We start from the raw sequence: 24,716 nt of genomic DNA on the forward strand, positions 1-24,716 counted from the left end.
CCGTTTCCCGCTGCTATCCTGGATTGTTAGATATACCGTAGACTGTCCCCGGGACAGGTGAGGCTGCTGCTGATCCTTTATTTTCAAATCCGAAAGTTGACAGCTATGCGTGGGTTTTGTAAAATAGAAAGACAGTATACAAATTAAAAGTGAACGAATGAACGAATGGATAGTTCCAAAGTGGCAAAAGTTTCTAAATCATTTGAAAGATAGGAGAACAAAGAGTTTGGTAGATGAGGGGGAGTGAGCTAGCTAAGCCTGGCAGGACAGCTTACTACTCTATGGTATTAACCCCTTCATGCATTAAGTAGAGTGAAGCAAGTTGGCTATATGAGACTGCAGTGAGCGACGGTTGTTCTGTACATGGTCAGGATAGGGGGAGGGCAGCCATGATAACGCTGCACAAACTCATTCCTGGATGGGCAGGTGTGGGAAAGCAACCTCTGGCCTGCGAGGCCATTTTCTCCCAAGCCATGCCCACCACCTCCGCTACGCCTTTGTGAGGCAGGGTGTTGGGTGCGAAACAGGTACAAGTGGGGCTGGGATCACTTGCAAGCTGCAAGCAAATGGGTTTCAAAGGGAAACAAACCCCTTTCAGGTTGTCTTCTGGCCTCACTGTGATGACATCAGGTGATTGGCATGTGGGCAGCCCTTACAGGCAGACTTACAGGTGTGTCGTTGGGGTGACAAGACCCCCTCGCCCACTGGCCCCCACTCTTCCCCTTCCCACCCCACAGAGCAGGAGACCTGCACCATCTCCGGAGACCCCCACTACGCCACCTACGACAGCCGCCGCTTCGACTTCATGGGGACCTGCACTTACCTGCTCTCCGCCCCCTGCAACGCCACCTCGGGGCTGCCCGCCTTCAGGGTGGAGGCCACCAACGAGCACCGAGGCGGCAACAAGCACGTCTCGTACGTCAAGTCCGTCAGCGTGGAGGTCTATGGGTCACGGATCGGGCTGCTCAAGGGGCGCCGAGTCACGGTGAGTCCCGGATCGGGCCCAGCCCACAGTGGCCAACCAGTTTCAGGGTTCGAACACAAGAGCAGCTCTCCCCTCCTCAGCCCTGGGAGAGCTCAGCTGGTTGAGCACGAGACTCTTCATCTCAGGGTCATTGGTTCAAAAGATTCCTGCATTGCAGGGGGTTGGACTAGATGACCCTAGTGGCCCCTTCCAATGCCACAATTCTACGATTCTTGCGGTTTCCAGCAACTGGGATTGAGAAGCGTTGCTGCCTCCTATGGAGGACCCTCCCCACCCGCAATATCCTGACTCTTCCCACCGTCTCCCCCCACTGCCCCTGGGATGGCTCCGCTCAGCCCCCCTCTCTCTCTCTCTCCAATGCAGGTGGACGGCCAGCGTGTTACGTTGCCGGTTTCCCTGGCCGGTGGGCGGGTGTCCGTGCGCCTGAGCGGCACCTTTGTCCTGGTCCAAACAGACTTCAGCCTCTGGGTGCGCTTCGATGGGAACCACCACGCGGAAGTCTCCGTCCCGGAGGCCTACTTTGGGCAGCTCTGCGGCCTCTGTGGTGAGCGGAACGGACGGGGCGGGTGGCTGGGTGGGGAGGAAGGAGGGACGGAGCCCCGGGATGTGAGCGGAATCAGGGAAGGGGTTCCACAATTTGTTGACATTGTGCAGGGAAGGTCGCTAGTTCAGCCTGCACCATCTCCAACCAAAGCAGCCTTCCCCAACCTGGTGCCCTCCAGATGTTTTGGACTACAACTCCCATCGTCCTCGGCTGCGCTCCCATCATAGCATCATGCGGCCAACGGGAATGGTGCTCTAAATACAAGTCAGAGACCTGGAACCCCTGGTTTCTTGAGGGGTAATGGATATATAGTCCGGGGGAAACAACGATGCCATCTTTTATTTCCAACTCTCATAAAAGAGGTGGAAAACCTTTTCAGAGGCGAGTAATATTGCCAGGGGCGGTGGAAGAAAGAGCCCCAAATGGGCAGGGCACCCCCCCTCTCTCCCTCTCTCCCTCTCTCTCTCCCCTCCATCTTAAATCACAGTGATTTAAAGTGATATGATGCCACTTTAAACAGTCATGGCGTCCCCCAAATCATTCTGGGAGCTTTGGCTTTTTAAGGGTGCTGAGGACTGTGTGGAGGCCCCCCCCTTTCCATCCCAGAGCTACGATTCCCAGAGTGGTTTAATAGTCAATCCCTCTTCCCAGGGAACTCTGGGAATTTTTGCTCTGCGGGGATCATTTTGGCTACTCCTTCCTGAACCTTTTCCAATACCCCTTTGTAAGGGGCGGGGTGGCCAGAACTGTGCGCAGCGTTCCAAAAGCAGTCGTTGTACTATAGTTTTAAATAACAGCATTTTGATGCCAGCAGATTGGTTTTTTCCATTCCTTCCCTAGTAATACCGCTTTAAATTGTCACGGCTTCCCCCGGGGAATTCTGGGAGCTGTAGTCTGTTGAGGGTGCCGAGCCTCATTAGGAAACACACACATACACACCATTTCCCCTCGCGGATTGTTAAGGCACTCTGGGAATTGTAGCTCCTAACCAAGCACAGCTCCCAGAATCCTTTGGGGGAAGCCATGTTTGGCGTTTTAAACGTATGGTGCAAACGTTGCCTTTAAAGGGAGCTCTACTCTTCCATTCTCCTTACGCCCTTCGCTGACGACACCCTGCAACACATCGGTGTGCATTCTTCCCCCCCCCCCAGGGAATTACAACGGACAATCTTCTGACGACAATCTCATGCCCGACGGCACCTCAGCCGGAAACGATGCCAACAAGCTGGGCGAGAGCTGGCAGGTCCCAGGCGCCACAGACCCAGGGTGAGTCCGCCACAGTCCGAACTGAAATCCAGGGCCACATTTTAATTTCTAGGACCTCGTTGGGGAAAGCAGGCCGCAGACAAGGTGTGGAGGGGGGAGGGGCTGACAAGGGAGGGTGAGGAGGATTCCTACAATAGATCTTCTGCAATGCAATTGCCAGGAAGTCCCCTCTCCTCTGATGTGCCCATTTTACAGCTGCACCAACTCAGGAGACCCAGGAGAGTGTGACAAGGAGATCGAGGCGGATGCTAAGGAACCTACTAGTTGCGGGATCCTCACGGACCCTCAAGGTGAGGTTTGGGTTCTCTAGAAAGGAGCCTGGTTAGCAGCGTTCCCACAGGACTTTCAAGAGGGGTTATTTGGGGAGGTTACAGGTAAAGATGGACAGATACGTCCATTTTTGTTCTCTGTGTTTCTTGGTTTTGCAATCTTCATCTGTCCTCAGCAGCTTTTGTTTAATCCTCTTGAAAATTTGCCTGCATTTCGGCGTGACTTCTTCCTGTTGTTACGAATATTAAGCTTTGTTGTTGTTGTTTAGTCATTTAGTCGTGTCCGACTCTTCGTGACCCCATGGACCATAGCACGCCAGGCACTCCTGTCTTGCACTGCCTCCATATTAAGCTTAGTGTTTTCCTTTTTGGTAAGAGTAACTAACAGATAATGTTTTGCATGCAGTTTTGACCAATGCACGCATTTTTCCGAGGGTTTCGAATGCATTTTTGTATGTTATTAGTATATTAATTTTTTTGTACGCTTGTTGTTTGGTTGAAGAAAAAGCAACACAAAATTCAGAGGGTTTCAAGTTTCGAAGAACAGCTGTGTTTCAGTTCATAACATTTGTTCAAAAAGTGCAAATTAGGTAGCTTCCTCATTAGCATGCAGACAAAAATCAAATTCCGCATTCCTCCCTGGCTGCAGGTGGTATTTCAATACAGTATTGGAATACCGAGCCAAAACTAACAGAATGGGACAAATGGGGTTCTACAGCTACACAGCAGGAACTAGATGCAAAAACATGGGGTGAGGGGCACCGGGCTTGAGAGCAGTGCATGTGAAAAAGATCTAGGGATCTTAGCAGATCACAAGCTTAGCATGTCAATAATGTGATGCAGCAGCAGCAATAAAATAAAATAAAATAAAATAAAGCTATTGCAGTTCTAGGCTACATCAGCAGAAGTCTAGTGTCCAGATCAAGGGAAGTCATAGTACCACTCTATTCTGCCTTAGTCGAGCCACACTTGAAGTCATAGAATCATAGAATCATAGAGTTGGAAGAGAGCACGAGGGCCATCTGGTCCAACCCCCTGCCAAGCAGGAAACACCATCAAAGCATTCTTGACATATGCCTGTCAAGCCTCTGCTTAAAGACCTCCAAAGAAGGAGACTCCACCACACTCCTTGGTAGCAAGTTCCACTGCCGAACAGCTCTTACTGTCAGGAAGTTCTTCCTAATGTTTAGGTGGAATCTTCTTTCTTGTAGTTTGAATCCATTGCTCCGTATCCGCTTCTCTGGAGCAGCAGAAAACAACCTTTCTCCCTCCTCTATATGACATCCTTTTATATATTTGAACATGGCTATCATATCGCCCCTTAACTTTCTCTTCTCCAGGCTAAACATACCCAGCTCCCTAAGCCGTTCCTCATAAGGCATCGTTTCCAGGCCTTTGACCATTTTGGTTGCCCTCTTCTGGACACGTTCCAGCTTGTCAGTATCCTTCTTGAACTGGGGTGCCCAGAACTGGACACAGTACTCCAGGTGAGTACTCCAAGTACTGTGTCCATTTCTGGGCACCCCAGTTTAAGAAGGATGTTGACAAGCTGGAAGGTGTTCAGAGGTATGGAAACCAAGGGCCTGGAAACCAAGCCTTGTGAGGAACGGTTGAGGGAGTTGGGGATGTTTAACCTAGGGAAGAGGAGACTGAGAGGGGATAGGATAGCCACCTTCAAATACCTGAAGCACCGTCACATCACATGGAAGACGGAGCAAGCTTGCTTTCTGCTGCTCCAGAGGGTAGGACCCAGACTATGTAATGGATTCAAATTGCAGGAAAGGAGATTTTGACTAAACAGTAGGAAGGACGTTGTGACGGGGAGAGAAGTCCAACAGCGAAAGAGGTGCTCTGGAAAGGTGGTGGGACTCTCCTTCATGAGAGCCAGTGTGGCGTAGTGGTTAAGAGCGGTAGACTTGTAATCTGGGGAACCGGGTTCGCATCTCTGCTCCTCCACATGCAGCTGCTGGGTGACCTTGGGCTAGTCACACTTCTCTGAAGTCTCTCAGCCCCACTCACCTCACAGAGTGTTCGTTGTGGGGGAGGAGGGGAAAGGAGATTGTTAGCCGCTTTGAGACTCCTTCGGGTAGTGATAAAGCGGGATATCAAATCCAAACTCTTCAAACTCTTCTTCATTGGAGGTTTTAAAGCAGAGGTTGGACCTGTCAGAGATCCTTCATGTGCAATTTCTGCATTTCCGTGGGGCTGGACTAGAGGACCCTCGGGGTACCTTTCCAGCTATGATTCCTGGATCTTCTGCGAGGGAAGGACAGACTCTTGGGGACCTTCCAGTAGCGCTTCCCCCACCACCACTGGTGTGGGATCTTTGCTCATTAACTCTCCTTCCTCATTCTAGGTCCGTTTGCCCCATGCCATAACAAGGTGCCCCCCGAGGGGGCGTTTCAAAACTGTGTGTACGATCTCTGTGGCACCGGGGGGGACACAGGCTCCCTCTGCTTCGCCCTGCAGTCCTACGCCGACAGGTGCGCCCAAGCCGGAATCCCCATCGCCTGGAGGAACAGCAGCTTCTGCCGTAATTATTTCTCTCCTTTATATATGACCATCCCGGCAGTCGTAGGCTGCCCTGCAAGCAGGTTCAGGAGAGCCGATCATTCATAGTTAAACTGTGGAACTCCCTGCCACAGGAGGCTGGTATGGCCACCAACTCAGATGGCTTTAAAGGAGGATTGAGCCTATTCACGGAGGAGGAGGAGGAGGAGGAGAGGGCTTGCGGTGGCTACTGGCCACAATGGCTCGGCTTCCCTCCTCAGCTGGAGGCAGCCATGTTTCTGAATCCCAGTTGCTGGAAACTGCAGGAGGGGAGAGGGCTATTGTGCCCAGATTCCTGTTTGCAGGTTTCTCCTTGGGGCACCTGGTTGGCCACTGTGAGAACAGGATGCTGGACTAGATGGGCCCCCTTTGGCCTGATCCAGCACGCTCTTCTCACGTTCTTACGCGATGAGCTAAAATGACAGCAAATCACAAAGGCACTATACAAACTTTGTATAAATGGTTGCACCAGTGGTATCTTCTGGGTAAAGTGTGCCCCCCGCTGTTCCTTTGGGACCTCATTCGTAGATTATATTTGTTTTGTTTTCGGCCATATCGCCCAAGTGCAGTGTCAGACTTTGCTTAGATCAGCAAAGCAGCATTGAAGGACTTCAAGGGCTACTGTGCCTTTGATCAAAAGCTTCTTGTTTGTAGGTCCAGCCTGCTCCGTTGCTTCCTGTTCGATGCAGCTGGAGTTAGTGATATGGCGCGGGGAACAGGAAGCAATAAAATGTGCAAAATAAATAAATGAATAACTCTTGTTCTCAAGAGAGGACGGCATCATTGCTTTATTCATTTATTCAAGCGTCTTTCTTTCTTTCTTTCTTTCTTTCTTCTTTCTTTCTTTCTCTCCAGCCCTGAACTGCCCTCCTGGTAGCAACTACACATCTTGTGGGCCAGCCTGCCCGGCCACCTGCATCGAGCCCACCTCCAGGGACAGCTGCAACCTGCCCTGTGTGGAGGGCTGTACCTGCAACGAGGGCTTCGTCCTCAGCGGAGACCAGTGTGTCCCCCATAGCCAGTGTGGCTGCACAGACCCCGACGGGCAATACCATCCGGTGAGAAGGGGGGGGGAGCCAAGTGGGCAGTACCTTCTGGTGAGAGGGAAGGGGGCAGAGGAGTTTGCCTCCTCCAGATGACCCAAGATTCCTGGGTTTTGTGAAAAGAGAGGCCTGTTATTCCTGCCTTCCTTCAGCTCATGGGGCTTCACTGAGTGGCATAAGCAAGGCACCAACTCAGATGACAAGGTGCCCCATGATATTCTTGTAAAGAAGCTGGTAAAATGCGGGCTAGACAATGCTACCATTCAGTGGATTTGTAACTGGCTGACTGAACGAACCCCCAAAGGGTGCTCATCAATGGCTCTTCTTCATCCTGGAGAGAAGTGACTAGTGGGGTGCCACAGGGTTCTGTCTTGGGCCCAGTCTTATTCAACATCTTTATCAATGACTTGGATGATGGGCTTGAGGGCATCCGAGCAAGTTTGCAGATGACACCAAATTGGGAGGGGTGGCTAATACCCCAGAGGACAGGATCACACTTCAAAACGACCTTAATTTGGCCAGACAACTGGGCCAAAGCAAACAAGATGAATTTTAACAAGGATAAATGTAAAGTACTACACTTGGGCAGAAAAAATGAAAGGCACAAATACAGGATGGGTGACACCTGGCTTGAGAGCAGTACATGTGAAAAGGATCTAGGAGTCTTGGTAGACCACAAACTTGACATGAGTCAGCAGTGTGATGCAGCAGCTCAAAAAGCCAATGCAATTCTGGGCTACATCAATAGGAATATAGCATTTAGATCAAGGGAAGTAATAGTACCGCTGTATTCTGCTCTGGTCAGACCTCACCTGGAGTACTGTGTCCAGTTCTGGGCACCACAGTTCAAGAAGGATACTGACAAGCTGGAACGTGTCCAGAAGAGGGCAACCAAAATGGTCAAAGGCTTGGAAACGATGCCTTATGAGGAACGGCTTAGGGAGCTGGGTATGTTTAGCCTGGAGAAGAGAAGGTTAAGGGGTGATATGATTGCCATGTTCAAATATATGAAAGGAGGAGGGAGAAAGATTGTTTTCTGCTGCTCCAGAGAAGTGGACATGGAGCAATGGATCCAAACTACAAAAAAGAAGATTCCACCTCAACATTAGGAAGAACTTCCTGACAGTAAGAGCTGTTTGGCAGTGGAATTTGCTGCCAAGGAGTGTGGTGGAGTCTCCTCCTTTGGAGGTCTTTAAGCAGAGGCTTGACAGGCATATGTCAAGAATGCTTTGATGGTGTTTCCTACTTGGCAGGGGGTTGGACTGGATGGCCCTTGTGGTCTCTTCCAACTCTATGATTCTATTCTAAGTGTCCCTTCTCCCCAAAATGCCCATTTTCGTGTCACCACCCTGCGATATTCTGTAGGGTACAGAACCAAGAGCAGTGATCCAGCCGTTCTTACCCAGGGGATCCTTCATGTAACCTGCTCTAGGGTCCTGGAAGGGAAGTTTCTTGGGTGCTCCTCAAGGTGGGGAAGGGCGGGGTTCACTGCAAGACACCCAGGCTCCTTTCCTCACTGACCCTCCCTCCCGCCTTTGCCTCAGGTTGGGGAGAGCTGGATGGGGAACAGCAACTGCACCCAGCGCTGTACCTGTGCCCCTCTCAACAACATCACCTGCGAGGAGTGGAGCTGCAGCCCCGTCCAAGAGTGTCAGCCCGTAGAGGGTCTCCTGGGTTGCCAAGACACCGGTAAGGCCCCTCTTTCTCTCCTGGCCTCCTCCCCAGAGCCAGCTGCATCCGGTGGTTAACGGATCCCTGCAGCAAAGGGATCCTGTCCCCCAACCGGAGTTTTGCACACCTGCAGATTATAGGAACGTAAGAACGGGGGGGGGGGACCTGGGGTACACCAAAGCAGTGACTTTTATAAAGGTCCTGAGGCAGCGCTCCAGCACTCCTCGGTTCAACCTGCACCTCTGGGGTTTACTCGGAGTGTAGAGTCAGCCCACGCTCTCTCTCTGAGTCTCTCCCAGACCTCAGATGAGCTCTCTGGGCCCTTGCAACCCCAATCCTAAACTCCCGGTAGCCTGAATGCCAAGTGCCCGGGCAGGTGGGGATTCCAAAACCCTGAGGTTGGCAACCACATGCGCTTCAGCGGTCAAATGAAGGAACTTTATTAGGAACTAGCTGGCCCTGCACGCGTTGCTGTGCGTTAGTCTGTGAAATGGAGGGTAATAGCCCCCCTTCAGATCCCCCTGAGCCTCAGAGTCCCCCTGAGTCGAGGTGAGATATTGTCGAGAGAGAGGGCAGGTTTCATCCCTGTGTCCCCCGTCCCCCCCGTTCTGACCCATTACGTATCCCTGCCCTCTATTTGCCCACCCCCCACCTCCACTTGGCCTAGTCTGGAAAGCAGCCTAGTCTGTCTGATAATGGCCGCCTTGGTGGTTTCAGTTGCTTGGTTGATGATGTCATTTGGTTTGTGGGTGTGGCTTAGATTTCACAGGAAGGGAAGGGGTGGAGGAGGGTACTACGCCACTTGAGGGCGCTGTTTGACTTGGTGGAAAACCAGGTCTACAACTGCCCAGGTGTGTGATTTGAGGGATTTTTGCCCCCAACAACGCTCAGGGAGTGGCCTGGATTGTTGTGTCAAAATTTCAGGACGATCGGTCAAGCGGTTACGGATAAAAGTGTAGAACGCAGTTTCACGATTTTTACATTTTTTTTATATATAGATAAAAGGTGGGGGGGGAGCAGGCAGGAAGTCAAAACAGAATGCAAAACAAACCTGAACGCTGTGGCTCTAAAACAGAACCAGTCCTAGCCTATATCAGGTTTACTCACCAAGAATCAGCCAGGCCGGCCAGCTTCATAGAAAGGGCACAACTGGATCCCTGGTGTCGGGACGGGGACTGGATCCCCTAGATCAGTAGTGGCGAACCTTTTAGAGACCGTGTGCCCAAACCACAACCCCACTTTATCGCAAAGTGCGATTTACGCCCCCGTGTATAAGACGCCTCCTATTTTGGGGGGACTCAAATTTTAGAGAATGGGGGGGAGATGGCCCAACTTTGGGAGTGCCCAAAGTTGTTCAGCTTTTGGCGGGTGGGAATTGCACAGTGTTCTGCAGCTTATTGGGGGGGGGGGATACAGAAAATCGCTGCCAGCTGGTTGGCGGGTGCGCAACTCCTCCCAGTGCCGCTGCGGGTGGATCGCACTCTAGGGAGCGTTTCCCGCCAGTACTGCCGGGGGGGGGGGCAGGGAGCGGCTGGCCACTCTGCTGGGGCAATGGCGCGTGTGCCCACAGAGAGGGCTCTGAGTGGCCACTCTGGCACGTGTGCCATAGGTTCGCCACCACTGCCCTAGATCAGGCATCCCCAAACTGCGGCCCTCCAGATGTTTTGGCCTACAACTCTTAGAATTTTGAAGTGTCAGGCATAGCTCTAGTGGCTTTAGCCCAAACGTAGCAGAGTTTTCCTGCACAGCGCAGAAGCTAGTTGAGGTGGAAATGACTAGTCGGCTAGACGCAGAATAACTATTTACAGGATTTATTAGAAGAAAATAAAACCAGCAGAGTTTCTGCATACAAAGCAAAGCAAAATAAATCCTCTCTGCCTCTCTCTCTCCAACCATACGCAGCACTCCTACTCCTAACACCCAACCAGAAACAGCTGTGCTAGCATTCCTAGATAACTGAGTACAGTGCTGGTCGTTAACCAATGAGAGAGCGGTTGCCAGGCCAGGCAGACCTTGGCTTTCTGCCAAGAGTAAATTGACACTGCCTTGAGTTAATTGTGTGAAGCAAGAATCTGTAAGTTTCCCATGAGAACTAATTAACAGAAACCGAACACCTTAGCTAACAGGACCAGTGGTCGGGGAAGATGGGGATTTTAGTCCAAAACATCTGGAGGGCCGAAGTTTGGGGGTGCCTGCTAGATCCTTATTCGACAGCTGGGAAAGCTCTCACAGAGTGGAACCAGAAACTCTTAATCTCAGGGTTGTGGATTTGTGGTCCCCTCCAGTTCTACAATTCCGTGGTTCTGTTGTTGGGAGGGGAAAGAAGCTGTTTGGTTTTTTAAAGCCCCTCTCATGAGAGAGGGGACTCCTGGCTCTTTCCAGCCAGGTGTCTCACTCCTTTAAGTACCCTTTTGGCATGTGAAGGGGACTGGCAGGGCATACCTGACGTAGATTGGCTAAGAGAAATGGTGGGCAGCTCCCACCCTAGAGAAGGGGGCTCTCGCCTTGTGTCCCTGACCCCGCTCCCTTTGTCCTCCAGGAGTGGCTGCCTGCCATGTGGCCGGGGACCCCCACTACTACACCTTCGATGGCAGCATGGTCTCCTTCATGGGCACCTGCACTTACACCTTGGTGACGGTGTGCCACAGCGACCCCCGCCTCCCGGCCTTCAACATCACCGCCAAAAACGAGGAGCGGGGGCAGCCCGAAGCCTCCTACCTCCGCCTCGTGACTGTGGAGGTTGCCGGAGCCACGGTCACCCTGCAGAAAAGTCGGCGGGTGCTGGTAAGGGCTCTTGCCCGAATGCAGGAGGGCAGAAGCAGAGGTCGTTTGCGGGGGTGGGGGGGCATCTGCAAGGTTGCCTTCTTTTTATGGGGGGCGGGGAGGGCTCCTGTGGAGGCTGTCAAACGTCGGAAGGTTCAGGACAGGTAAAAAAGAAAGTCATTCTTCACGCAGCGCGTAGCTAAACTATGGAACTCCCTGCCACAGGAGGCAGTGGTGATGATGATGATGATGATGATGATGATGATGATGATAATTTATTATTTATACCCCACCCATCTGGCTGGGTTTCCCCAGCCACTCTGGGCAGCTTCCAACAGAACATTAAAATACAATAATCTATTAAACATTAAAAGCTTCCCTAAACAGGGCTGCCTTCAGATGTCTTCTAAAAGTCTGGCAGTTGTTTTTCTCTTTGACATCTGGTGGGAGGGCGTTCCACAGGGCGGGTGCCACTACCGAGAAGGCCCTCTGCCTGGTTCCTGGTAACTTGGCTTCTCACAGCGAGGGAACCGCCAGAAGGCCCTCGGCACTGGACCTCAGTGTCCGGGCAGAATGATGACTACAAACTAGATGGCTTTAAAAGAGGATTAAACAAATTCTTGGGTGGTGGGAAGATGGGATATAGATGGAATGAATGAATGAATGAATGAATGAATGAAGACAGCCTCGTTCCACCTCAATCTCTCGTCTCGCCACAGATAGATGGCCAACGTGTCCGGACCCCCGTGGAGGGCCGCATTCCTGGCGTCTCCATCACCACAAGCGGGATCTATGTGGTCCTGGAGACTGATTTCGGGCTGGTGGTCAAGTTTGACGGAAACCACCACCTGGAGATCCAGCTGCCTGGAACTTACTTTGACAAGGTAACTCGCGACTTAGCCGCGATGGCTGCGCTCTGCTTCTGAAGGCCAGTTGCTGGAAGCCCCAGCAAGGGAGAGTTCCTCTTGTGCTCGGATCCTGCTTGTGGGTTACCCATAATGGGCATCTGGTTGGCCACTGTGAGAACAGGATGCTGAACTAGAGGGGCCGTGGGCCTGATCCAGCAGGCTTTTCTTGTGTTCTTACCTGCATGCCCGGTGTCAGTTTGCATTTCTTCGTTCAAAAAGTTTTGATCTGATGTGTAGAGATCTATCCTGCTCTGCTTAATTCAAGGGGGTTCTGGGAGGTTTCTTCTCTGTGTGAAAGAAGGTTCTTGTTTGGATTATACCTTCTGAGAAGCTGAAGGTTTAAAACTGGTTCTATTATCTTTCTGTCAAGGTCTTGCTGACTATAATAGTCATGTGCCTGGTTTTCACTTTCTCTCTCTATCCCTTTTCCTTCTGGTCTGGTGTCTTGTTCTGTATGCAATGCTAAGTTTTAGTCTTATTATAAGTTGTACGTTTGAAGTCAAGTCTGCTGCAACTGGATTTTTAATGGACTGTGCCAGTCCTGAAAGGACTGTGATTTGTGACCGTCGTGCTCATTTGCCTTCAGCAGCAGTAAAGCTCTCCTGGATGAAGTACAATTGCCTCTGGCCTATTTTGGGGGGAATCCTGCAACGTGTTTAAGTTTTTCCTCTCACACAGCCCGCCCACTCCTTTGACCCTCTCCTCCTCCCTCCAGGGACTCTGCCACACACCCCTTCACCTCTGAGTCCCCTCGCCATCTTTTTGGACCACTGTTTTGCTTTGTTTATCATCCTGGGCACCTACACTAATTTTCCACTGCACTTTCGTAGGGTTGCCAGACTCAATAGAGGGCAGGACTTCTGTGCCTTTAATTGCCCTGCTCTCTTTTGTGTCTGGAAACCTTAAAAGAGAAACCAGCGGACCCTTTCCTTGGAAATTAAACAAAGGGTCTGCTGGTTTCTCTTTAACGTTTCCAGACTCAATAGAGGGCAGGGCAATTAAAGGCACAGAAGTCCTGTCCACTATTGAGTCTGGCAACCCTACACTTTAGACCAGGCACCCCCAAACTGCGGCCCTCCAGATGTTTTGGCCTACAACTCCCATGATCCCTAGCTAACAACACCAGTGGTCAGGGATGATGGGAATTGTAGTCCAAAACATCTGGAGGGCCGAAGTTTGGGGATGCCTGCTTTAGACTTTTCCAGTCTGTTTCCAAGCACTTTTTCTTTCGACCCACCATTTCCCCACCGTGAAAACCCGCTCCTTAAAGCTATCAGAAACCCATGGGGAACACTTGGAGGGCCTGCTTTTGTCTCCAAGTCTAAATGATTTCTGGGTCCCACCTGCGCCCCGAGAGCCTCCCTGTTGGTTTTCTGCCTCCTTTCTGATTTAATGTGCCCTGCACAAACAAAAGGCCATAATGTCTCCCTTCCTGTCCCCAGGTGTGTGGTATGTGTGGCAGCTTCAACAACCAGAGCGGAGATGACCTCTTGATGCCCAACGGGCACTTGGCCGCCAACGCCAGCCAGTTTGGGAACAGCTGGAAGGCACCAGGAGACGCTGACCCGGGGTGAGGAGGCAGGGACGTGCGATGGCTGGGCAACGGAGCACATGGCTTAGTCCATAACTCCCTTGGGCTGCCTTTGAGGGCCTGTGTGCACAGCAAGGGTTTTGAGGAGGTTGCCGCGGGCGGCAGTCACAAAATGGCGGTGGTGTAATGCCAAATGGCTGCCACAAAGGCAACCCAGATGATCAAGGGCCTTATGAAGAACGGTGGAGGGAGTTGGGTAGGTTTAGCCTACAGAACGGTAGACTGAGTTAAGATGCAAATGGTGAGAATTAAGGTATCTGCAGCTAAGAGGGGGATGGAAGAAAATGGTGAATAAATATAGAATCATAGAATCGTAGAGTTGGAAGAGACCACAAGGGCCATCCAGTCCAACCCCCTGCCAAGCAGGAAACACCATCAAAGCATTCTTGACATATGCCTGTCAAGCCTCCAAAGAAGGAGACTCCACCACACTCCTTGGCAGCAAATTCCACTGCCGAACAGCTCTTACTGTCAGGAAGTTCTTCTTAATGTTTAGGTGGAATCTTCTTTCTTGAAGTTTGAATCCATTGCCCCGTGTCCGCTTCTCTGGAGCAGCAGAAAACAACCTTTCACCCTCCTCCATATGACATCCTTTTATCTATTTGACCATGGCTATCATATCACCCCTGAACCTATAAATGGGGTGGAATTTAATAATATTAATAATTGGAGTTATGAAGCAATTTAGAAGGGGTGTATAGGCTGAAAGGAGGAAAATATTTTAAGATAGTAAAAATGATAAAGAAAAGTAAGTGTAAATAGAATAGATTAATTAGGATGTTTAAGGAGAGCGGAGTCTCTCTGCCTCCACTCTCTTCCCTCATCCTGGACCTTCTAGGGGCAGCGGGGCGTACCGGGGTGGGGTGGGGAGTGGGGGAAGGGGGGGCTTCAATGATAAAAAGGACTGCTTCTCCTCTCCTACTGCACTTGGGGATTCTCTGGTGGCAGGGGTAGGATAAAAAAATGAAAGAATACAATGAAGAGGAATTAAAAATTATGATAAAGGGAATTGCCAAAGAGGATAAAAAAATGAAAATCAGAAAGGGGGGGGGAGTCCATAAGACAATGATCAGAAAAATGGATGTTTAAAATTAGATTTGTTTTGTTTGTTTGCCTTCTTTTTTTGTTAGTTATATGTTATATTGTATGTTTTTTTAATGTTTATTCTGTTAAAATGGAAAATTGAATAAAAATTATTTACAAAAACAAAACAAAAACAGAACGGTAGACTGAGAGGAGATAGGATAGCCATTTTCAAAAACCTGAAGGGATGTCACACGGAAGATGGATCGAGCTTGTTTTTTTCCTGCTCCAGGATGGCTTAAAAATTACAAGAAAGGCGATTCCGACTAGACATTAGGAAGAACTTTCAGACTCCCTCGGAAGGTGCTGGGCTCTGCTTTAAGTAGAGGTTGGGTGGCCATCTGCAAGGGAGTTTTTAGCTGTGATTCCTCCATTTCAGGGGGTCGGACTAGATGACTCCTGGGGGTCCCTTCCAACAATCCTACGATTCTATGAAAGAAAGCTTTCCCCTACATTATCATCTATGTTGTGTGATTAATGACGAACGAGTCAAGTTCTTCCCAGACCAGTTCTTTCCCCCTCCCATCAGTGTGGCGTAGTGGTCAGAGGGTCAAACTAGGACCTGGGAAGGACCAGGGTTGAAATCTCCACTCGACCACTAGGAAGCTCCCTGGATGACCCTCAGCCTTACCTACCTTGCAGGGTTGTTATGAGAATAAAATGGGGATGGGGAGAACTACGTACGCTACCTTAAGCTCATTGGGGGAGAATAGGTGGGGTACAATTTTTTTAAGTTGTGATTCCTGCATTGCTGGGGGGGGGGTTGGTCTAGATCAGGCACCCCCAACCTGCGGCCCTCCAGATGTTTTGGCCTACAACTCCCATGATCCCTAGCTAAGAGGACCAGTGGTCAGGGAAGATGGGAATTGTATTCCCAAACATCTGGAGGGCCGAAGTTTGGGGAGTGCCTGGTCTAGATGACCCTTGGGGGTCCCTTCCAACCCTACAGTTCTGCGGTTCTATTCAATGTAAAATGAACAAATCACACCCTCGCTCCCTCCTTCTGCCCCCAGCTGCCAGCCAGACAACCGCGAGGACCTGGAACCCGCCTGCTCGGTCCAGGAGATGGAACGCCTTCGCGGCCAGTGCCGTGAGATCCTGGGGCCCAAGTACGAGTCCTGCCACAGCACCATCGACCCCCAGCCCTTCTTCCAGAACTGCCTGTACGACATGTGCGAGTACCAGGGCATGGCCTCGGTGCTCTGCGACAACATCCAGTCCTACGTGGAAGCCTGCAAGAGCCAGGGTGTGGACACCATCTCGTGGAGGAACAGCACCTTCTGCCGTGAGTTCCCTGCCGGGGAGTCAAAGGACCCCCCCGAAGTAGCCTCCCTCCACAGGCTTGCAAGCTCAAGGCCATCTGATGAGCTGCTAAAGGGGTTCCTCATGGACAGGCACCCCCAAACTTTGGCCCTCCAGATGTTTTGGATTAGAATTCCCATCTTCCCCGACCACTGGTCCTGTTAGCTAGGGATCATGGGAGTTATAGGCCAAAACATCTGGAGGGTTGCAATTTGGGGATGCCTGCTCATGGAGAACCCTTGCTGCCAAGCTCAGCCGGAAGCAACTGTAGATGCAGAACCTGAAAGCAGGAATCTTTTAATTAAAGTGGCATGTGACCTTTTTCGCTGCACCGGACCGACTTTTAATTCATATTGTAGATCCTGTTCCATCGGTGGATGGTATAGTTAGTACTATTGAAGGTCACATCCCCATAGAACATTTAAAGCAGGCATCCCCAAACTTCGGCCCTCCAGATGTTTTGGACTACAATTCCCATAATCCCTGACCACTGGTGTTGTTAGCTAGGGATCATGGGAGTTGTAGGCCAAAACATCTGGAGGGCCACAGTTTGGGGATGCCTGATTTAAAGCACTATTATAACACCTTTAACAGTCATGGGAAATCCAAGGAAATGTAGAAATAACCCAGGCATTTGGGAGCTGAAGGATACTGTGCCTGGCACTCCTGAGATCAATCAATCAATCAAATTGTTGAGGGTGCTGGGAATTGTAGCTCAGCGAGGTCAGTGCCCTTAACAAACTACAGTTCCCAGGGTTCTTTGGGAGGAAAACCGCGGTATAAGAGCGCTTTGAACGTATGAAGCAGGTGCCATACCAAACCCTGCTTCTGTTATGCTTCCAGCTGATTGCGGGGGGGGGGGGGAGCAACTTATTAGCACCTAAAAGAGCCAGCTGATATGTGTCCTAGGAACCGTTCCTTCGTTGCTGTAAGTAGAAAATACCTCTAGTCCTAAACCCGCCTCCCCCTTCCTCCCCCTGCAGCCCTGCCCTGCTCCCCTCACAGCCACTACACCGAGTGCGCCTCTCCCTGCCCGGCCACCTGCTCCAACCTTTATGCCCCAGCCAGCTGCCAGCGCCGCACGACCTGCATGGAGGGGTGCGCCTGCGACCGGGGCTACGTGCTGAGCGACGACAGCTGCGTCTTGATGCGGGACTGCGGGTGCCTGAGCGCCCAGCACGAGTACTACAACGTAAGTGGAAGGGGCTTGAGAGCAGTACGTGTGAAAAGGATCTAGGAGTCTTGGTAGACCACAAACTTGACATGAGTCAGCAGTGTGATGCAGCAGCTCAAAAAGCCAATGCAATTCTGGGCTGCATCAATAGGAGTATAGCATCTAGATCAAGGGAAGTAATTGTACCACTGTATTCAGCTCTGGTCAGACCTCACCTGGAGTACTGTGTCCAGTTCTGGGCACCACAGTTCATGAAGGATACTGACAAGCTGGAACGTGTCCAGAAGAGGGCAACCAAAATGGTCAAAGGCCTGGAAACGATGCCTTATGAGGAACGGCTTAGGGAGCTGGGTATGTTTAGCCTGGAGAAGAGAAGGCTAAGGGGTGATATGATAGCCATGTTCAAATATATAAAAGGATGTCATATAGAGGAGGGAGAAAGGTTGTTTTCTGCTGCTCCAGAGAAGTGGACACGGAGCAATGGATTTAAACTACAAGAAAGAAGATTCCACCTAAACATTAGGAAGAACTTCCTGACAGTAAGAGCCATTTGGCAGTGGAATTTGCTACCAAGGAGTGTGGTGGAGTCTCCTCCTTCTTTGGAGGTCTTTGGAGCAGAGGCTTGACAGGCATATGTCAAGAATGCTTTGATGGTGTTTCCTGCTCCAGAGCAGGGGGTTGGACTGGATAGCCCTTGTGGTCTCTTCCAACTTTATGATTCTATGATTCTATGACTCCTAACATGGTCACAGCAGCCGACCGGGTGCCCCAAGGGCAATCGTAGAATTGCAGGAATCTTTTGCCCAATGTGGGACAAAAGTCCGAAACATGCGGCTTGGCTGCAGTCGGGCTGATGCTCCTTAGAGAAGCCAAACGAAGAAGTCCAGATAACGAAGAACCTGCCACTCTTACAATCGCTTCTGCGGATCATTTATTCAACGTGATGTTTTGAGGTCAAGCCTCCGCTGGGCGATGACCAGCTCCCGGCACCAAGCCCCTAACTGCCTCCCCCTCTGCCTTTGCAGCCCGGAGAAACCTGGGTGACGGCCAACTGCCTCGAACGCTGCACCTGCGTCGGAAACGGGAAGATCACCTGCCAGGCCTTCCGGTGCCTGGATGGGTCTGTGTGTGCCCTCAGCAGCACGGGGCTTCGCTACTGCCGCCCAACCAGTGAGTGGGATGCAGGGACGGTGGGTGGGGTGGGTGGAGAGGAGGGGAATTGGAAGAGCAGTAGCACCCAGGCAGGGTCAGCTGGTCCAGCCGTTGGGAAGGGAAATAGTTCTCCAGCTGCCTAGGTTGGACTACCGCAATGCACTCTACTGTGGGGCTGCCCTTGGAGACTACTCGGAAACGCAGACTGGCCCAAAATGCAGCAGCCAGATTTCTCGCTGGCGTTCCCTTTAGGATCTCCTTTGTCAGCCTTCTTGGTGGGGGCCCCGAACTGTGAGCTCCCTCCCCACAGAGATGCTCCAACACCTTCATTGTGCAGCTCCCAGCGAATGCAAGAGCCCACACTTCTTGTCCCTGGCCTCCTTTGATGCTTGAGGTGCCTATTTTTAGGACAGGCCTCATTTCTGATTGCAGGTTGTTTTAAACCATTTTAAATGGTTTTTAATACAGTGGTACCTTGGTTCTTGAACATAATCCGTTCCGGAAGACCATTTGACTTCCGAGGCGCGTTTGAAAACAGAAGCATTTACCTCTGCGTTTTCAGCGTTTGAAAACCAAAACGCTCGGCTTCCAAGACACTCGAAAACCGAGGTACCACTGTACTGTGTTCTGATGTTACCACCCACCCTGGGACGCTTTTCAAAGTCATTCTCCCCATCACTTTGCAAGCAGCACAACATTCGTGTTTCTCTTTTCGGTGGCAATGTTCCGGCGACTGCCTCTTTAATTGTGCAGACCTAAAGCCTCATTTCCCAGGGATGTGGGTGGCACTGTGGGTTAAACCACTGAGCCTAGGGCTTGCCGATCAGAAGGTCGGTGGTTCAAATCCCCACGACGGGGTGAGCTCCCGTTGCTTGGTCCCTGCTCCTGCCAACCTAGCAGTTCGAAAGCACGTCAAAGTGCAAGTAGATAAATAGGTACCGCTCCAGCGGGAAGGTAAACGGTGTTTCCGTGCACTGCTCTGGTTCGCCAGAAGCGGCTTTGTCATGCTGGTCACATGACCCGGAAGCTGTACGCCGGCTCCCTCAGCCAATAACGCGAGATGAGCATCGCAACCCCAGAGTCGGTCACGACTGGACCTAACCGTCAGGGGTCCCTTTACCTTTTTAAAGCCTAATTTGGCACTGGTGGTGGTGCCGAGTCAAAAGAGGCCGCGTCACCAAGAACGGGGAGAGTCCATAAGTGCCCATTGGTTGCCAGAGAGGGTGGGGGAATCTCCCCTGCAATGGCCTTTGTCAAAATGGGCTGTGGAAGAATGGCTGTTTCCGAGAACGCCTTATTACGGAAGCTGAAAACTGCATTTGTCAGGAATTGAAAATAATAACAATACCTTTATTCTTAATGGACCGAGCCTCCCCCCCCCCAAAAAAAAACCTCAATCTCATTGCACTCTGTGTGCTTGTCGCACAACACACCAACCCCGAAAATCAGTTGCACTATATTATTTTCCGTTCAGCAGCCTAACAGCCCACGGATAGAAACTGTTTTTTAGCTTGTTGGTTTGACTGATTATACTTCTATATCTTCTGCCCGAGGGTAGAAGATTAACGTGGTGCTGGCCGGGGTGTGAATTATCCCTGAGAATTTTTCTCGCTCTCCTAAGGCATCGATCGCTTGCCATGTCATCTAGCTGGCTCACCACCCTCTGTAAAGACTTTCTGTCCGTGGCTGTCAAGCCAACGTACCACACTGAGATACAATATGAGAGGACACTTTCTATTGTGGACCGGTCCAGGAATTTAAAGCAAGAGACTCTCCACACAACCCCCCCATAGTTATGGGGCTAGTTCCCCTCTCTTCCTCCAAAAGTCCAACACCATCTCCTTTGTCATGCTAATATTTAGGTGCAAGTTATTCTCTAGCCACCATGTTGATATATAATAAAATATGGTTTACGTTTAGGGATTATCAGTTGGTTGTATTAAATTTATTTTGGCATTCCATCCCCGCCCCCCCCCCCCGCCCCATTATCATTTTGAAAAATAGCAATGCAAGGGCTTGGCCTTGAGACACGGTAAGGACGTTTCCTCTGAGCATGTGCAGAATGCTCATCCGCAACTTTCCCATTTCCTAACTTGGTTCTCTTTCTCCCCAGGATTCCACCAGTGCGTGATTTCCGGAGACCCGCACTACAACACTTTTGACAACTTCGCCCACCACTTCCAGGGACGCTCCACTTACTACTTGACCAGGACCCTGGGTGACCTTCCGGACTCTCTCGAACCCCTCTCCGTAGCTGGCAGGAACCGCCGCCGCCTCCCTTTCCAAAGCGTCTCCTTCCTGCGCGAGGTCTACGTCGAGGTGTACGGCTACAGCATCAAGCTGTTGCAGGGGAGGAAGACGGCGGTGAGAGCCCGATACGATGTGGCACTCTCTGCGAGGCTTTTTTTGTGGGGGGGGGGTCCCCCTCGTGCAGATCGCTTGCCCCCTTAGCAAATGAGGACCCTCGTTTCCACTTCCTCCTGCTCTTAAACAGTGATGCCATTTGTGAAGCTGAACATTGGAATATCCCGGACAGATAAAAGGAAGTCCATCTTTCCGCAGTGCAGAGTTTAACTGTGGAACTCCCTCCCTCGGGAGGCAGCGACCACCACTAACTTAGATGGCTTTAAAAGAGGATCAGACAGATTCATGGAGGAGAGGGGCCACTGTGAGGACAGGATGCTGGCTAGTAGCCATTGATAGCCCTCTCCTCCTCCATGCATTTGCCCAGTCCTCTTTTGAAGCCATCTATGTTGGTGGCCGTCGCTGCCTCTTGTGGCAGGGAGTTCCGTAGTTTAACTATCTGTCCTAAATCGCCCAATGGGGTGCCCACAAGTTCTAGTGTTACGAGAGAGGGAGGGGAAAACCACCTTTATCTGGTTTCTGCTTGCCGCGGATCATTTTTATGAATTTCTATCATGTGGCAACCTTGGCCGCCTTTTCTCTAAACTAAGAGGCTTTTTCTTCGCTCCATCCCCTGGATCGTTTTTTATTGCCCTTTTCTGAACCTCTCCCCCCCCCCCCGCTTCCAGGTAAATGGTGTGATGGTCACTACCCCGTACTCCCCACGGGACGGGCTCCAGATCACCCAGAGAGGCCGCACCATCTGCGTAGAAACAGACTTTGGGCTCTCCGTTTACTTTGACGGCCAGGATTTTGGTGGTGAGGATAAATGAGCACAATGGGATAAGGGGAGAAGGGCTGCGTCCTCCCTTCTGTAAGGGGATGGTTTTTGCTCAGTCAGGAGCAAAAGGACCAGGCCGGACCAAAAGCCACAAACTGAGCCTCGTGCCAACTCTGACAGGCAGCATCTAAGAGCTGGTATAAAGGGCACGGGTGCTGTTTCACCCAGCCCAGGCAAAACTGTTCAACTGGCAAACTATTTTGTTAAAATAGTTAAAATCATAGAATTCTAGAGTTGGAAGGGACCCCCAAGGGCCATCTAGTCCAACCCCCTGCAATGCAGGAATCAAATGAATACTGTCGTACCTTGGATCCCGAACACCCTGGAACTCGTACATTTTGGCTCCCGGACGCCGCAAACCCAGAAGCGATTGTTCCGGTTTGCAAACGTTCTTTTGGAACCCGAATGTCCGACGGGGCTTCCGCAGCTTCTGATTGGCGACAGGAGCTTCCTGCAGCCAATCAGAATCCGCGATTTGGTTTTTGAATGTTTTGGAACCCGAACTGACTTCCCAAATGGATTCCGTTCAACTTCCAACGTACGACTATACACGAATGGCACGTCAAAGTTGTAGAACAGGTGTTGGGTACAGTAAAGGCTTTCAAAATTCTGAAAATGTGGAAGGCCCAAAGATTGTCCCCACCCCAACTGGTCTAGGGCTGCCCCCATGTGGGCACTGCGTTCACCCCTCTTTCTCCCAACCCTACCCAGAGATCGTCCTCCCCAGCACCTATCGGAACCATGTGGGAGGGCTCTGCGGGAATTACGACGGGCAGCGGAACAACGAGTACATGAAACCTGACAGAACGTGGACCCGGAGCCTCAACACCTTCGGGAACAGCTGGGAGATCATGATCCTCGGCAGAGGAAGGGAGCCTGACAGCCATCCTCGCATCAGGTCAGCCCCTGGGGCGCCCCTTGTATATAAATTTGTATATAAATTTTCCCTCTGCTCTTTTTGCCGTCCCCTGTAGGACCAGCATGGAGAGTTTGCCCTGGTGAAAATTTGACGTTTTCTCTCCTTCTGGCTTTGATCTATAGCAGGCACCCCCAAACTGCGGCCCTCCAGATGTTTTGGCCTACAACTCCCATGATCCCTAGCTAAGAGGATCAGTGGTCAGGGATGATGGGAATTGTAGTCCAAAACATCTGGAGGGCCGAAGTTTGGGGATGCCTGATCTATAGGCTACCACTAAAACGAGGGTGCATTTTAAGCTGTATTCTAACTTACATTTTAATCAACTGAACTGCTCTTATATATATATATATATATATATAATTTTTACTGTATTTATATTCAGTGTTAGGCCGGGGAGGGCGGGGTATAAATTATTATTATTATTACTATTATTATTATTATTATTATCCCTCATGCATGGCTTGTCCCTCATTCAGCAGTTAATCTCTAAACAAGGAGGAGAGAGCTGGGTCTCAAACTTCCTAGAGAACCAAACCTTGCTGTTAGCAGACAGGGTCCAGGGTTCTGATAACACTATACTGAGTAAAACGGAATGAAAACAGTATATAACTTGAGGTCATTTGTGAGAACAGGCTGCTGGAGCATATGGGAGTTTGGATGGACGCTGGACTAAAAGGTCCCCCTTTGGCCTGATCCAAGAGACTCTTCTTACGCTATGAGGAGAAAGGAACAGGGAGGATTTGTCTTTCTCAGCTCAGACCTTGTACATAGCAGGGAGACATCCAACCAAACATACAGAGGGGAAAAACTCCTTCTCTTCTCCCCCCCCCCCACGAAGGCGTGAGGAACCATCAGATGAAGCCGAGTCCGGGTTTGAAATCACCTGCAGCCCAGAGCAACTGATGAATGTCAATGGGACGGGCGTCTGTGGGGCCCTCTCTGACCCCCAGGGGCCTTTCTCCACCTGCCACGGCGTCCTGTCACCCAGCCCTTTCCAAGAGTGAGTGTGCCAAGAACGCAGATGTGGGCGGGCGGCTGGGAAAGGAACGTGTTCGTGTGCAAGCTGACACAAGCACGCATTTGCGCGCAAGAGAGCCCATCTCCTTCCTTCCTTCCTTCTTTCTCCACCCCCACCCCAGGAACTGCGTGTACGACCTCTGCGCTCTCTTTGGCGACACTGAGCTCTTATGCCAAGATTACGATGCCTATGCCAAGCTCTGCCAGGAGGAGGGGGTCACCCTGGGACCCTGGAGGGAGAAGACAGGCTGTGGTAAGAGATTCCCCCACCCAAGAGAAACCGAGCACACGCCCTTCCTTGCCCAGCTGCAAACACAGCAGTCATGCCAGGCTGCCGGCGGGTCTTGCTCTGACGTAGCTGCTGCTACCTCCCTTCTGCTTACTCCTGTGCCCCCCAATAGGAGGGGACTTTTTTAAAGGCTCTGAGCCAGGGGCGTACCCAGGATCAAAACTGGGGGGGGCAAGACATGGTCAACTAAAATACTGATCAACTAGCGGCTCAGTACAGTGACGCAGAACTTGGTTTTTACACCATTTCAGTGTGGTAAACAACTGATTATTCCCCATCGCCCTACCTAATTTTGTTTCTTTCATCACTTTATAACCATTTGATTATTATTTTTTGCTTCGGGGGGGCAGCTGCCCCCACTGCCCTATGCTGGGTACGCCCATGCTCTGAGCCATTTCCTTAGCGCTCCTGAGTCCAGCCTGCAGCCTAGCACACCACGCTCTCCCCGAGTCTCTTCCAGACCTCAGAGAAGGTTCTGGTCGCTTGCAACGCCAATCCCAAACACTTCAGCAGTCAAATGAAGGAAGTTTACTAGGAACAAAAGGTAGGGGGGGAAAGCAGCCAGGAGGTCAAAACGGAACACAAAATAAACCCGAGCCCTGTGGCTCTAAAACGGAACCAGTCCTAGCCTATCCACAACCCTCGTTGTTCAACTTTACTCACCAAGAATCTGCAAGGCTGGCCAGTTTCATAGAAGATCCCAGCTAGGATCTGGAAGGAGAACAGGATCCCCTGATCTTGGGGGGGGGGGCACAAGAAGCAGCTCAGCTTTTTAAAGGGTCTTTCCTCCCCTAATGATGAATGCGGCAGCCTCCCTTAGGGCCTGAGCTGTCCTCCCATTTCTCCTCCTTCACAACCCCTTCTCCCTCAGCCGAGGGCCCCGTGCCCAGAGCATGGGGCCACATCCAGGGCCCACACCCCGGAGGATAGGGCCCAAGCCAGTGGGTTCAAATGACAAGGAAGGAGATTCTGTCCAACTGAGTCCGTTCCCCTGCTCTTATCGCCA

The 24,716-nt window shown here is 51.1% G+C and overlaps 1 protein-coding gene across 1 annotated transcript in view; it reads left to right on the forward strand.

Moving 5' to 3' along the window:
• The window catches only part of ZAN (zonadhesin), a 47,229-nt gene extending 22,528 nt beyond the window's left edge, over nt 1-24,701 (forward strand). Inside the window, exons 14-31 of the mRNA XM_060281949.1 lie at nt 738-985; nt 1,349-1,529; nt 2,681-2,795; nt 2,991-3,085; nt 5,421-5,597; nt 6,470-6,672; nt 8,202-8,346; nt 10,868-11,112; nt 11,811-11,975; nt 13,442-13,569; nt 15,687-15,958; nt 16,959-17,167; nt 18,175-18,319; nt 20,415-20,665; nt 21,334-21,463; nt 22,197-22,383; nt 23,243-23,404; nt 23,544-24,701. Of these exons, the coding sequence (XP_060137932.1) occupies nt 738-985; nt 1,349-1,529; nt 2,681-2,795; nt 2,991-3,085; nt 5,421-5,597; nt 6,470-6,672; nt 8,202-8,346; nt 10,868-11,112; nt 11,811-11,975; nt 13,442-13,569; nt 15,687-15,958; nt 16,959-17,167; nt 18,175-18,319; nt 20,415-20,665; nt 21,334-21,463; nt 22,197-22,383; nt 23,243-23,404; nt 23,544-23,838 (3,353 nt within the window). The 3' untranslated portion in view covers nt 23,839-24,701. The remainder of the gene's footprint in view (nt 1-737; nt 986-1,348; nt 1,530-2,680; nt 2,796-2,990; nt 3,086-5,420; nt 5,598-6,469; nt 6,673-8,201; nt 8,347-10,867; nt 11,113-11,810; nt 11,976-13,441; nt 13,570-15,686; nt 15,959-16,958; nt 17,168-18,174; nt 18,320-20,414; nt 20,666-21,333; nt 21,464-22,196; nt 22,384-23,242; nt 23,405-23,543) is intronic.
• Nucleotides 24,702-24,716: the final 15 nt, after the last annotated feature.

This window comes from Zootoca vivipara, chromosome 13 (genome assembly GCF_963506605.1).
Source record: "Zootoca vivipara chromosome 13, rZooViv1.1, whole genome shotgun sequence".
In the NCBI taxonomy this organism is placed as follows: Eukaryota; Metazoa; Chordata; class Lepidosauria; order Squamata; family Lacertidae; genus Zootoca; species Zootoca vivipara.